General features: G+C 51.2%; 2 protein-coding genes across 2 annotated transcripts; one reads left to right on the top strand and one right to left on the bottom strand.

Annotated features, from left to right (window-relative positions):
• Positions 1–4,850: 4,850 nt before the first annotated feature.
• On the bottom strand, positions 4,851–8,753 carry BDW47DRAFT_117739 (uncharacterized protein; the record flags this gene model as incomplete). The annotated part of the gene is made up of 4 exons (XM_024815117.1): positions 4,851–5,090; positions 5,192–5,593; positions 6,463–6,738; positions 6,792–8,753. 4 exons carry the CDS (start codon positions 8,751–8,753, stop codon positions 4,851–4,853), a joined length of 2,880 nt encoding a protein of 959 aa, XP_024671747.1.
• Positions 8,754–10,651: 1,898 nt separating this feature from the next.
• On the top strand, positions 10,652–14,095 carry BDW47DRAFT_117738 (uncharacterized protein; the record flags this gene model as incomplete). The annotated part of the gene is made up of 2 exons (XM_024815116.1): positions 10,652–11,971; positions 12,452–14,095. 2 exons carry the CDS (start codon positions 10,652–10,654, stop codon positions 14,093–14,095), a joined length of 2,964 nt encoding a protein of 987 aa, XP_024671746.1.
• Positions 14,096–14,382: the final 287 nt, after the last annotated feature.

The raw sequence follows: 14,382 nt of genomic DNA, 5'->3' as shown, positions 1-14,382 counted from the left end.
GGAGGAAGGGGGAGATCAGGAAGATCAGTCCAATACTAGTGTTGAGAGAGAAGAGGATGGAAGTGGAAGGGAGATGAGTCCATCAGCATGGGACAAGTAAGAAATAGGATCAAATCAGAACAGAAAAAAAGAAAGGATAGAAAAGATAGAAAAATTAAAAAGGAAAAAGGAAAAAAAAGAAAAGAGCAGGGGAACAAATAAGATAGTCAAGCCAAAAAAAAAAAAAAAGAAAAGAAACAGAGAGAAAAAGTTAAAAGAGAAGAGAGTCAAGAGAATTGGATGAGAGAAGGAGAGAAGGAGAGAGAGAGAGAGAGAGTCTAGCCTAAGAGAGCATAGGGGATCCAAGGTTAGAGAGTCAGCATCAAGAAGAGCAATCGGATTGACGTGGAGACGATCGATCAGAGTCAGGAGGATGGGGAGGACCGAGGAGAGAGTGAGGGGAGAAAGAAGAGAAGAGGAAATTAGAGTTGTTTGGAAAGATTTGGAGCTATCATCCATCTACGACATCACTTTCTCCCTCTTGTCTCCCCACTACATGACTTCATCCTCAACCATGGTCGAATGAATCACATTGGACGGCTTACTCCGCATTACTGCCTCTGGTAGTTCTCCCCCTTTTAGTCCTCTAGTCCTTAGTCTTTGAGGACCATGTTCCACTGATCTCCCTGGTTAAATAACTATATTTAAAATCCCGGAGATCATCACGGAGATGATGACCTGATCTGATGGGAGATCTCTGGACCCCTTTCTCTTCTCTCCTGATCCAGATAGATTCGCTATTCCTATCTGTTGTTGACTAGACTAGGAGTATGATACAGGAGCAGCTGGAGGAATAACTCCATCTATTATCAAAGAGAGACCCTTCATCAAAGGACAGCATAGACAATGAGACAGAGCAATCCATCGCAAGCCCCAACACTAATCTCACTAGTGGCCCCGCGGGTTGGTATGTGCGGGTGTGGATACTGATCCCGATGCAAGAATCAAGAATCATATTTGATAATGATCATCTTCATCAATGGTTACGAGGGAATGGAGTAGAATAACATGATCAATACAATTACAAATATCATGATAAGTAAATATAAAGAATATTAGGGAAGGCCAAGAAGCGGCTGTGTTAATCTCCTCCTTCCAACCGCCACGGCTTCATCCGTGTCTGCAGGACACGATCTTGCTGTGAAACTTCTGTCTTTATTTCATTCTTAACTTTTCATCCTCCTTTTCTTTCTTTCTTTCCTTCCTTCCTTCCTATTTCTCTATTCTTGCCGGTCCGATCTCTCACTCCACACAATCAAGACTCAGAGAACCCAAGGTGGAACATCCCATCCCCTCCATGAATCCCCTGCACTCAGGATCCCCCAAGCCACCAAATCCAAGTGGACAGGCAACCAACGCCCGTGGTTGGACCATCCATCGTGCTCGACCAGTCAAATCCCACCGGCGATGCTAGTCTCCAGAGCCAAGACTGGGTGGATCCCGACACGCATCAACCTGACCCTGCCAGGAGCTCCTGAAGGGCACCCTTCAGAGATCATCTTTTTCTTTCTTTCTTTTTTCTTTTACTTGATGCTTACTTTTTTTTCTTTTGTTGATTCTCATATTTTCATAATTGTATATTTCTTCCTACCATGCAACCGCATAAATGCCAAAGAACAAAATCTACAAACCGGCAAAATTCTACTACTCACTCCTCAGGTGCTAGCTAGTTACTGCTCCACACGGAACCAATATCAATGACTCAATCCCGAGGGATCGCCCGGCGGGAGAACAAAAGAGGGGAGAGTAAAGAAAAAGTCCCATCCCTGTGCAAATCCCACAGACAGCTGGACAACATCAGGCCATGAAAGTGCATTATTGATTCCTACACCTTGAGGGTTCAACTAGTATATAACTATGATATTGACCATATAGCCCTGTTCCTTGACTTCCTTCGTGTAAAGCCATAATATAGTCAAGATCCTGCTCCATAATAGTTAGGTATCGATTGTTGATTGCATTTAAACACCGGCAGATCTGAAACCAAGCCATGACTCTTCTAGGCAAAAATTGCCGAGACGTTCGTTTGGTGTGGATCTGGGCAGTCTGGTTAGGTCAGTGCCTAATCCAGTACATACCTCATAGCTCCTACCTAATTATTGTCTTAGCCAGTACGGATGGTTATCAGAAGAAACCTCAAGCCGAGAATGTTCCTTTCCACGACGGACAGAGTGGAAAGGAAACCGGCAGTGTCGGATGTTCCTGATCGACAGATGATTTTTTTCATTTTCGTTTTTCATTATCTTATTTTTATTTTTATTTTTGACAGTTGTTGATGAGGCTGGTGAATGGCCACTGATACTAGGGTACCCTAGGCTGAACTTAATTTGGGAAATTAGGGCTGAATGTGGAAGATGACGGGTCCGTACCGTATCGATTTCGTATTATGGTCGATCAGCCCTCACCTTTTACAGAGGATCGTCATCTTCATTGGGTGTTTTGACATTATCTTCGTAGTGTCAGGCTCAGAGTCCGCGCTGATTCATACTCCCATCTCGACACTTTGTATAATACTCAGTATCAGAATACCAGGAAAAGGGGATGGATGGATGCATCTGAGGAGATTCCCTAAATCTGCGACTGGAGAAAGTGGGGATCACCAGAGGGGATCACCAATGAAAAGACAACAGCAACAGTCAACTATCCCTAGTCAATAAACCATCGCTCTATCTGTATCTTGATTGACCGTTAGTGTTGGCCACCAAGCCCCCAGGATTGGCTCAGGCTTATTGTGTGAGCGCGGCAATCATCAGTCAATCGACACTACTCCGAGTCCGTACCTTGGGTACAATAACACTCTAGTAGTCTTAGGCCGTGGATGAAGACACCATAACCGTCAACCAGTTAGAGTGCCCCCTAAGCTAGTACTGTGGGGGGTCGATCCTTGGCAGTTCCCTGGATGGGAAAAAGATCTCCACTTCGGCCGGAAGGTTTTCATTCCGTGACCATCACCTTCTCCATTCTTTTGTGGAGGGGGTATAGCCTATGGTTCACTGTACGTACTCCGTACTATGTAGTGTCCACTGTCCACTGTCTACACTGGGAGCCGTGTAAGTGTTACAACATCCCGTGCTGTAGTTCGTTCCCTACAAGTTACCACGTAGTAGGATCCAGATCCTCAACCCCAAACGTTCATCTGTTTGTTTGTTGTCTAGTAGTCTGTCACAGGCTACCTCGGATGAAATTGAAGGGGTTAGACTACTGTAGGTAGTACTAGTCATGCAGTAGGTACATGTCAGGCAAAAATGGGAGGAGGCTAAACAATAGCTACGTTACTTCCGTCCCCTTAGCCATTTATACGACACCCCCCAACAAATTCAAAATTCAAGGATCAATCAAAGATGAATGTGGCTTAGCCCCCGGTTTGAGAATGTAGCGCTGACTGGGATCCCTCCACCAAATTCACAAAAAGGCTAGGATTGCGGGTTCTATTAGGACCTAGACGGGGGAGAGGAGGCTCTTTCTGACTATTAGTATCTACTATTTAATACTACCTCATGGTGGATAGTTTGTACACGTATATCTATAATTGTCTCGACACTATTAATTCCTACTCCTGAAGACAACCACCAATCGCTACTACAGAATACTACTACGACTACTAGTCCAATAGTAACTCTAGATCCCGTGGCGCATCTGCTGACGCCTTCAACGGCCAAGAGAAGATAATCCCGCTCAAGGTTACCCCGTAGAAAAGGGAGAAAGCCAGATGTAGATCAGGCGTGACTGTGCATTCACCTATTTGGGTAATTTGGTCGGCCTGCTACTATTTACTAGTGGGTAAATCGTTCCCGCAATTTATAGTAACCCGTCACATGATATGGTTTCTTGAGTCTTTATAGTATTTACTATCTACTTCTACTATCTACGTACCGAGTAAATAGTTCTGGGAAGGGATGCCTAGGTAGTGATTTTGGAGTTTCTCGGTCTGGTATACTACGCCACTGCCGCTGTCTACCCGGGACGTACCTTATTCCATGTTGAGTTTCATTGTCTTCTGACATTGGTCGTCCTAGGTACCTAGGTTAGGGACCTACCATGAAATGCCACCGATCTTACAGATCGACGCCAATGGTGATCATCACCCCTGTATACTTTATCCCAAATTGCCTACTTTTTGCTCCTTTCTTCTGATGAATAATGTTATCATTATCGTTATCAATGCCAAGATGGTGACACCCAGGATAGATACACAGAAACAAGTATAGATAAGGTTGTATAAATATCCCTAGTTGTACGGCAGCACAACCTCCTAACCCGCAGTAGCCGGTCACACAGCATCATCTTGTGACCTGTTTGAACCAACGTATACCGTACATCTATACCTAGATCACGGAGTCCTTTGTACGACAAGAAAGCCTGCCTGCCCCACATAAAACGGCCAGGCAAAAGACGGAGTATCACGATGGCGAGATCGTTGCAGATAAGACACAGACACAGACATCTGATGTGTCAATCCAATCCACCACATGAAGACTACCCCTTGCAGGACTGCTGATATTGATGCAGGTTCAAATCCCGCGAAGCTGGTCTGCCTAGTTAGGGATCTACTCTACCTTCTCCTCGGAACTACGTAGTAAGAACCTCATACAAAACACAAGTAGTAGGTAAGTACCTAACATGCCCAGACTTCCTTCATCTTGATATGTTATTTCTTTTCTATGCAATTCGTAAATCATAGTCAACCATGACCTGGGTATAGCTCGCCTTGCTGCAGTAGTCGTAGTCATTTCTATAGCATACACCCCCCCTCCCCCACCTCCCTCTCACACCGCTCCCTATTACCTATCATCAACCGCCAATCATCGAAATCATTGACTCCCCAAACCCCTAATACTAATCTGAATCCCCTCAATAACAACCCCCCACTCAATCTCATGCACCTTCTGCTCAAATTTATGCAAGTCCTCGTCAACGCCCTTCACGAACGGAATCTCCCGCACCAGAATCGGCGTCCCCATGTCCACCTCGGAAATCACCTTATGGATCATCACGCCCGTTTTGTCGATCTTGCCTTCGAGCCAGGCTGCGTGCGCGCGTTCAATCGCGTTCTGTAACAGTTAGCCATTCCCTTTCCATCACAAGCAGTATACACACATAGTGTACAAACGGAGCAAAACGCCAAAGAGAGGGGGGGGGGGAAGAAACATACAGCCCCATTAAACGCCCCCGGCAACGCAGGATGCAAATTAATAATCTCCACCCCATTCAAATTCTCCAAAAACCTCCCCGAAAGCACATGCATAAACCCCAAACACACCACCAAGTCCGGCCCATCGGCCACCACCAGCCGCGCCAGCTCCGCATCGTACTCCTCGCGCGCAGCCTGCACGCCCTCCGGCGTGTCCGGGTGTCGCTTCTTGTAAGCCACGAGATTGTGGTACTGGGTGGGGATGCCGGCGCGGCGCGCGCGCTCAAGGCCGAATGCGTTTTTGCGGTTGGAGATCACGCGCACGATGGTTGTGGGGAGGGTGCCGTCGGCGGTTTTGTCAATTACGGCTTGGAGGTTGGTGCCGCTGCCGGAGATGAGGATTGTTAGGCGGGTTGGGGCCATCTTGTTTGGTGTTTCCCTTTGGAGGAGGGGGGGGTTTTGAGTCGTTGTAGAGGGGGGTTGTGGAGGGTTGTTGCGGAGGTTGTTGCGGAGCGGAGGAAAAAGTGAGACGTGGGGTGTGTTGGTATTGGGTGCGGGTTGAAATATGATGTCGCGGGATTCGTTCAATTCAATCAAGCTCGTGTTCCACGTCCAATATCACCGGAGAATGAGACTTCAGCCGAGAATATAAAACAGTCTCTAAAAATGGTAAACGTTCCTGGGACGAATCTGAAGCTTCAATCACCGAATGAAGAGCGGGGCACGAACCGTGCGCTGAGTCAGCGCTGTTGAAGAGCGGAAGTGGGGCACTCCGATTTCGCTCTATCATACATTACTGTTGTTCTCAGTATCATGTCCTACTCATGAGACGCATGCACTACGAAAGAATACAGGCTAGGATAGAATCAGATAGATATATCATTAAATCAAGACGGGAAGAATGCAAGCCCTTGACACAGTCACGGCACAGCCGTAACGAGCATTCTACTCGAAGAGCATCAGAATATGCACCACATTAAACGGGACAAATGCTGCAGTGGATATCCATAAAGGCATGAGAAGAGAGTAACCAATCGTAAATCGACGCTGATGCTAATACTGGGTAATATGGAAGTCAATGAAACAAAATGGCGACGACATCGTCGCAGCGATAGTGGCGCGGCATATTATGCTGCGGCCGGGTCTGGCATTTCGGGTGCCGAGGGTGGATTTGATGTTTCGGCTACGCCCTGGCCTCGACAGAGCGGGCAAGAGTTGCGACCGGTTGTCAACCACTGGCAAAGTTAGTACAGACGACTGGGAAGCTGCCAATTATAGGGGGGGGAACGAACCTGGTCTATGCAATCACGGTGAAAGACGTGTTGGCATTTGGTCAATTGTCGAACTTGTTCGGTCACCTCGTAGTCGCTAAGGCAGATCAAACAGCGGTCTCCATCAGGAATCGGGACGGTAATGGTGCCGTCTAATGCCGCTGCGACCAGCGAGTCAGCCTGTCTCACAAGGTGGAATAGTCCACCCGCCGAAGTGAGATCTTCCTGTGATGCGACAGGAGGCTTGGCTGGTCCTAGAAGTGAGGACAGTAATATCATGTCTTCATATGTCGGATTCTGGTCGTTGGATTAGCTCGAATCCATCGACAAAGTACAGGGCATGAACTTACATCTGTGAAGAGGCTTGGCGTTGCAAATGCAGGGTGATTCTCTGAAAGATTCGTCCCCACAACGTAGATCAGCCAGCTTCGACCGGCTGGGGGTGTGGCATTGTCGGGTTCCACGACGCCGTTCCGCCTGACAGACCCGGACCCTAGGTCCCGATGACGGGCGTATTCAGAATCACTGCGACGTCGCTGTCGAGACGTACTGGGCGGGATGATATCATCGGGGGATTCAAAAGAGGGCCGGTTTTCGCTGAGCTGTGGCAAAACACCCGGAGACATGACGGAGGCAGATGATGGCCGCCGACTGGGGGTGGAAGCACCCGACGAGACAGCTGAAATCCCGGGCTCTGCTGGCGTGGACGGAGGGGGGTGAGGGCCTGGAGGACTTTCTGAGAGGATGGAAGGCGCTGATGATAGTGGGCCACGACTCCCGGTATCTGATGGCCTGCGCGATGAGCTTCCGGGGCTTGGTTGTGGGAGGTCATCACTAGGAGAAAGGGTGCCAGAAGCTCCAGGCTGAGGACGACTGGGGGCGAATCTAGGCCGACCTTCGGGCCGGGGTGGTAAGCCAATCCCACCATCTTGGTTGCGAGACAGGTTTCCTGGTGTCAAGAAGGGCAGACGAAGCAAAGCATCCAGGCCACCAGAGCCGGGTTGCTGATCACCGCCGGGTCCACTGGCTGATGGGACCGATCTCACGCCAACCACGACCAAGGTAACAGTCCGTCCTTCAACTGGCCCGTCAGCATTATTGTCATGATTGTCGCCATTATTGTCATGATTGCCGTCGGTGTTGGTGTTGGTGTTATTATTATTATTGTTGATGTTGTTGCTGCTGCTGCTACTGCTGCCGCCGCCGCCGTTATCGATATCCATACCGTCTCTGAGACTGACACCATCAGGTTCCGCCGGTCGATTTGGTGGCCCCGAAGGACTGATACCCTCCGAGTTGGCAAACCGGAAAACCCGTAGAAAGTTAACCGGAGTCGGTGGCGCGGTATCTCCCGTAGTATTTGGTGTCTCGCTTGGAGTCGCTTGTGCTGATGTGGCGTGCTGCAAACTTTGAATGAAATTCTCCAACGAACCATCCAGGCCATCATTGCCCAAGGCCTGGATGTTTGGCATGACAGGACCGGCGGTGCCAGAAAGCTGAGCGGCGATGGCCGCAGCGGCTAGCTGCAGCACACGGGACAGAGGGGTCTGATCCTCCCGTCGCAAAGCTCGAGATGGCCTCCCTCTCAAGAGACCGGGTAGCTGCCGGAGACTAGACCGTCCGTGGCCCGACTGGGTCGACATAGGCGAGGTGGGACGTGTATTCGCCGCAGCGGGGTTTACCGAGTCAAGTTCCGGGGGCTCATCGAAATCCATTCGGGTATCTATGGGTCTCAGATGAGGAATATAACCGGTGGCTCCTTCATCGGACCCCAAGCCCAGGGGCAGCGTCGGCGGTTGTGCGTTGCGATTGTTGTGGTGGCTCGGCTGACCGAACATCTGAGAGATCGGGTTTGATAGTGAGTTTCGGACACGGTGCAACCGGGCACTTCGCCGCCACGACCCCCGAGACGGATCAGGGACATTTTCTGTGGTAGGATCGAACGGGGCGGTGACGCTCGGCATCAGTGACGGTTCATTGCGGGGGATGAAATAAGGGCCGCGGAGCGAGCGTCGTCTCGAAATGCCCCTGGAACTAAGAGAGCTGAATGGACTGAAGCGACCGCTGCTTTGCGTGACTTCAGATCTCGGGATTGACCTCGATACCACCCCGTGTCGATGAGCATGACCCTCCGCAGGTGTTTCCTCCTCGCTGCTCAGAAGCCCGCGGATAACAGAATTAGGTAAAATTCTCGACCCTAACCGGGACATTGTGGACTGCCTTCGAGCGGCCATGCGAGCAAAAGTTGCAGAGCGGTACTCGCGCTGGTTGTGTTCGTATTGCGAACTGCTTTCCTCATCAATACTCCCCATGGGTCCCGTCGTCGCCGATCGCTCGCCATAAGGAGATGCGCCGGGTTGCCAACTCCCCGGCGCTGAAAATGGCTGACCCGGTAGGAACCCTTGTGCCCCATGTTGATTCCCCTCCGTCCCGGACGGTCCCGACGGGGACTGGGACTGTCCCGTCTGCCCGAAGTTCAGCTCGAAGTTCCGCCCGTCGTTCATATCTTCATGCCTATCGACTCGACCACGACGTGCTTGGAGGGGGGAGAAGTGTTGCGAATGGATCCTTTGACGTTGGTCTCTGTGTGTGGAAGGAGCCTGGCCCATAGTAGCAACGGTGCTAATCTGGAAGGTGGCGATGGGCGTTTTATAAGCTGACTAGATCCATCGACGAGATGATGACTAAAGGAACAAGGAATTAGTCAGATAGAATATCTTTGAATCAAATGGAAAGGCTCAACACCGCGGGAGATGCGTAGAAAGGGAACAGTTTGTGAGGAAAGGAGATGATGAAAAGGGGTCGAGTGGTTGAGACAGCACGAGTCATCCCAGGTGCGACGTCTGAAAACCGCCCGACATCAAGCCATACGTACCAGCATACAGATTTAAATCAACAAAGCTAGAATTGACCGGTCCCCAGCGGTGATCCGTGTGTTTTTGACAAGACGTAGTAGCATTTATGGCCGAAGATGTTGGAGAAATCGCGTGCCTTGGAGACCTTGTCTCGTGAGCTTGGCGTCCAAGGGCCACGACTGACAGCGACAATGACGTGGTTTGCTCTTCTCCGATCGGCGTGGAATCCAAGAATATGTGAATCCAAAAGTTGACAGACGTAGGATCAAGTGCTGGATTGACGAATGAGTGGTTGTAGCAAGACAGGCAGACGTTGAGAGGTTCTTGGCCCCGTACGACGTCTGGGGATAGACCCCACGACAGCCAACCCTGTCACCGATAGGGTCGTTTACGATGGAGAGTCAACAGGTCGATTGAAGTCGTTCATGGAAGTTCAGAAAGATCGCGCGTCAAGGATATGTCCTGGGGTGAGGCTCAAGATGACCAGACTCGACAGTGCGGGAGCCGATGGTTGATGAAGAGGACGATGACGGAGGGATCATTAGTGGAAATGGAGAATGATAACGGGGCGGCTTGCTTACACGGGTGGGTTCACTACACTGGGCTGACTATCTCAATCAGGACTAGCGGTGGATTCAAGGGAGCCTTCTCTCTTGTACTTAATGGGTGATATTTTACTATTCTTTTCCACTTGAGATATTGGCTGCCGTCCTTGTCTCTCTAAGTTTCTCGAGAGTTCCGTAATCTCCGTTGGGCGCCATGGGGGTGACTACCATGAGGGGTTGTTTCAGCCATCTGACCCTGTTGACTACGAAGTATTGTTATTGACAAGTACTTATCCCGGTGGTTCTATCATCACTGGTCGCATTTCGAAGGTAATCATATTACATGCGCCTTCCATGTATTGCATTATTTAATCCATTCTGTAACTGGATTTGAATGGCTTTGAACACCTCTTGAAGTAGAAGTAAAGAAAGATCATCGGTCTTTATTCGCCTTTCGGAAACGGCACCGTGGATCCGACGGCGGCCTGAGGATCGGCAGTATCACCTGTTTTCGTTTTCTCTCCCTCTCTCTTTCGGGTGCTTCGGTTCTTCGCTGTGGAACTACCGGCTGTCTTTCTTGTGTCTGAAGATTATTAATATCTGTATTTCCATTGATTGGCTTTGTCAAGAGTTGTGTTTAAAGCGACCTCAGGATCAAGTGAAAAGACAAGCAAAAAAAGTCAAAAACCAAAGGACGCAAAATATAGAGACAAGAAGAACTGAGAAAAGCGCATCCCACTCGCACATCCATGGAAACTATAGCAAGATCTTTTAGGCAGTCACAATCCCTCTTGGATCGCTGAAGCCTCCATGGCATCTGCTCCCTCAGCATCCGCATTCTCCCTGCCCCTGCCATCATGGCAACAACCTCTCAGCGTGCGCGCCGCTCAATACGAGTCCAGAAAACGTAAAAAGGACCGTGACGGGTGGAGTGACGACGAGGACGACGACGACAATGGCGAAACAACAGATGCGGCTTCCGAGATAGCTCCTCCTGCGCCGTCTCTGACACTATCTCCGGATGAGGCCCGTCAGTATCGCATCGCGGGCCTCTCATTTGACCAGGAGATCCCGGGAGGCCATTTCCCCCATGGTCCCGCCAAGGCGGGTCGCGCCAAGGGAGCGAGACACAATGATCTCCTGCGTGAATTATCGTCACTGTCGAGTCCGCTTTACCCGCCGCAGTCGGCAGCGCACCGGGGGAACCTGCGGCTTCAGCATATTTCGGTTCTCTCTAACATCCTGCACCGCTGCCTCCTTGAAAGGGACTACGTTCGCGCCGGCCGGGCGTGGGGTCTGATCATCCGCGAAGAGTTCCGTGGTGTCCCTGTAGATGTGCGCACGGGAGGCCGATGGGGCATCGGTGCCGAAATCTTGCTTCAAAGAGGCCGTCAAATCTCGAACGAGGCGGGTAGAGCACCAGATGATGATACCGGCCGCGGCAGTGGACCGGCCGGACTCTGTTTCACCCGAAAGGGGTTCGAGGAAGCGAAAGAGTACTACGAGAGGATGGTAGTCCAGCATCCATTCCGGAAGTCTGCGCCGGATGCCGTGAGCTCCATGCAATTCTACCCGGCCATGTTCGGCCTTTGGGTTTATGTTACTCAAGAGGAGAGCAAATTCGCTCGCGAGGAAATCCGCACTGAGCACGAGGATGCTGGTGGATTTTCGGAGGAAGAAGACACAGCATCGGACATCGGCGGCCAGGCTGGCTCGAAACAGAAGACCAGAGCTCTCATGGCCGAGGTGCGCGCCCGAGAATTGGACGAAGCTGGGAAGATCGCGGCGAGATTGGATGAGCTTCTCATGTCGTTTCCGTATTCGGACTCGCCCGAGTTGTTGGAGCTTCGTGGCATGATTTCACTCTGGATCGGCGATCTTTACGTGTATTCTCTACCTCAAGGAGCAGGGGTTCATGGTCATGATCTTGATGAAGGGGATGGTAGTGATGAGGATCGTATGCCTGTGGAAGAGACGCTGGAATCCGTCCAGGACAGACGGGAAAGGAGGCTCGCGTCAGAGAAACGGCAGACAGAAGTGCGCAAATCCAGAGAATACTTCGAGAAAGCGAAGAAACGTGGCAAGGGTATGACATCGACTCTAAAGGACTTTCATATCGACGATGACAGCGTTTTGGACGACCATAATGACAGTACATAATTCATCTTTAATATCTCTTAATTGGAGACTACTACCTAGTATGCTGGACTTTTACTTTGGGAGAACTTCTCGTATCGCACCATCATAGACAATAGCATTAATACTCGAGCTACCTTCGTACATGGAAAGTCATATCCATAAGCGTTTGGAAACTGAAGATAGATGCTTCTGTTCATACTCCGATGATATAGGCACGTGACCTCGTGGCGGGATCGTGTGTCGGGGAGCGATCCACGCGTTGGCCTCGCCATTGGCCAATTCTCCCACCGCGAGCTCTCATGATGAACATTCACCCGCGTGTGACTACCCAACTCTACCGAGACCATTGTTCGGCTGGATAAGGTCGTCTATTCGAGACATCCACGGGGAAGACTGGCTGAGCGAGCGGTTGAACGGTTTATCACACTCTTTTCACCCGTTTCACTTGACCGACCTTTCACGTCATTCCAGACAAGAAAGATGGGTGTCGGGGACTATGTACACTCAAAAGAAGCGGTTCAGCTTCGACCATCTGTCAAGTTACCGCCACATCGAACCAGACAGCAACTAGCGGACCAGGCAAGATTCGACATCCCACCAACGACGAGGGTTGCGCCGGCACCGATGCCCCTCAATCGACACCTCCAGCGGGACAATTACGGGGCCGCGTCCTTTGACGGTCCGCCTCACTCAGAAGCTGAAACCATCCAGCAAAGAGACATGTTTGACACTGATGTTGAGGGTGTGGATGACTCGACCATCGCTGCCACCAGCATTCTCGGGATCGACGAGCTGCGGCCGCAAATGTCGCCCGCTGCGACGGCGCAACGCCAGGGCATAGACCCGCAGCCTATATACCAGTATCATCAAGGCGCCCACGGATTTGATCCCCAGTGGTATGACAACCTCGGGGACAAGGCCATGAAGTCAGCTGGCTTCTCCTCAGAAGACGGCGGCGACGACAACGCCAGCCAACTGACGTCGATGGCCGGCGACGACGAACAATCAGAGGCCACCAATGGATCCCCTGACCATTTCCACCGACGCCGCCACGCAGATGAACCCCTGAGCAGACGACTCCAGAGCTTCTGGAACGCCAGTCGGAAACCGCAGGCGCAACCAGACCACCACCAGGAGGAGCAGCACCCGGAACCGTCCAAAACCCCGGCCTTCGACCGGTCCACGTCGTCGGACCCCAGAATCACCAGCCACATCCCCGTGAGCACCAACCGGAAGCCCGCTCTCCCGCACACGATGAGCACAACGCCACGCACGAGATTCAGCCCTCCCAAGCCCTCTCTCCTCGACAAGCTCGGTGACCGCACCCCCACCCGCGGTAGCTCCGGTCCGCGGCCTCAGCCTCAGCCTCAGCCCCAGCCCAGCAGACAACAGTCAAGCATGCCCGCACCTGACCCGTCAGACGCCGACAGAGACGAAGCCAACCTGGGGTCCTTCTCCATGGACTTTGGCCTCAACAGAAACAGCAACAACCCCTCGCTCACAGCCTTCGACATGACGAACCTCGACGGCCTCGAAAACGACTACAGCTACGACGAGTACGACCCATTCTCCAGACGCAGCTCAGTGCGGCGCATTGTGGAGCCCAACCACAACGACGAACACCACACCAACAGCAAAAACCCATCATCATCATCAATCCGCGCCCAGAAAAAGCGCCTCTTCGAAGCAGACTACCCCCCCAAAGAACTGCACCAAAAAACCTTCGACTCACTCCAATCCGAGCCCTTCGACCACAACCCCGCCGCAGCGCGCGCACTCCACCCCACCCAGGAAGTCGAAGCCCCCAACAACACCTCACCGGAAGACAAGCTGACCTTCCTCTCCCGACTCTCCAACTCCGACCGCGACGCGTACTTCTCCAACTTAACCATGGACGAATGGGAGGACTGCGGCGACGTCCTCGTCGAGCAGTTCAGCAGCATGCTCAAGAAGATGAAGGACTTGCGGCATGCGCGTCGCAAGACGGCTGCTGTGTTTGAGGCGGAGGTCAAGAGGAGACATGAGACTGTTGAGGTGCAGTCTGAGGAGCTGTCGAGGAAGTTTGAGGAGATGCGGTCTGGGGGCGCGGAGGTGTTGCGTGGTCGGACGCCTTGATGCATTAACAGCTCCTATCGCTTGCTGGTGGTTGATCGTTCATTTCGTTTATCTACCTGGTGGGTATCTGCCTACCTGCCTAGGTATATTTCCCTGATCCTGGTGATTAGGGGCGTATTCGCAGGTGTTGATATCGATAGCAGCATTGCATTGCATTGCATCTTTAATCCATATGCAGAATATTTATCCCGATGTGGATGTGGACGTGGAGTGATCTGATACCAAGGCTTAAACTCACGATGTTTTAATGAGTGTTACGATGTTATTTTATTTACTTATTTATCTTA

The sequence above is a fragment of the Aspergillus candidus genome (genome assembly GCF_002847045.1).
Source record: "Aspergillus candidus strain CBS 102.13 unplaced genomic scaffold BDW47scaffold_24, whole genome shotgun sequence".
In the NCBI taxonomy this organism is placed as follows: domain Eukaryota; kingdom Fungi; phylum Ascomycota; class Eurotiomycetes; order Eurotiales; family Aspergillaceae; genus Aspergillus; species Aspergillus candidus.
The sequence above is the reverse complement of the archived record's forward strand: the minus strand, read 5'-3'. Positions and strand labels throughout refer to the sequence as shown.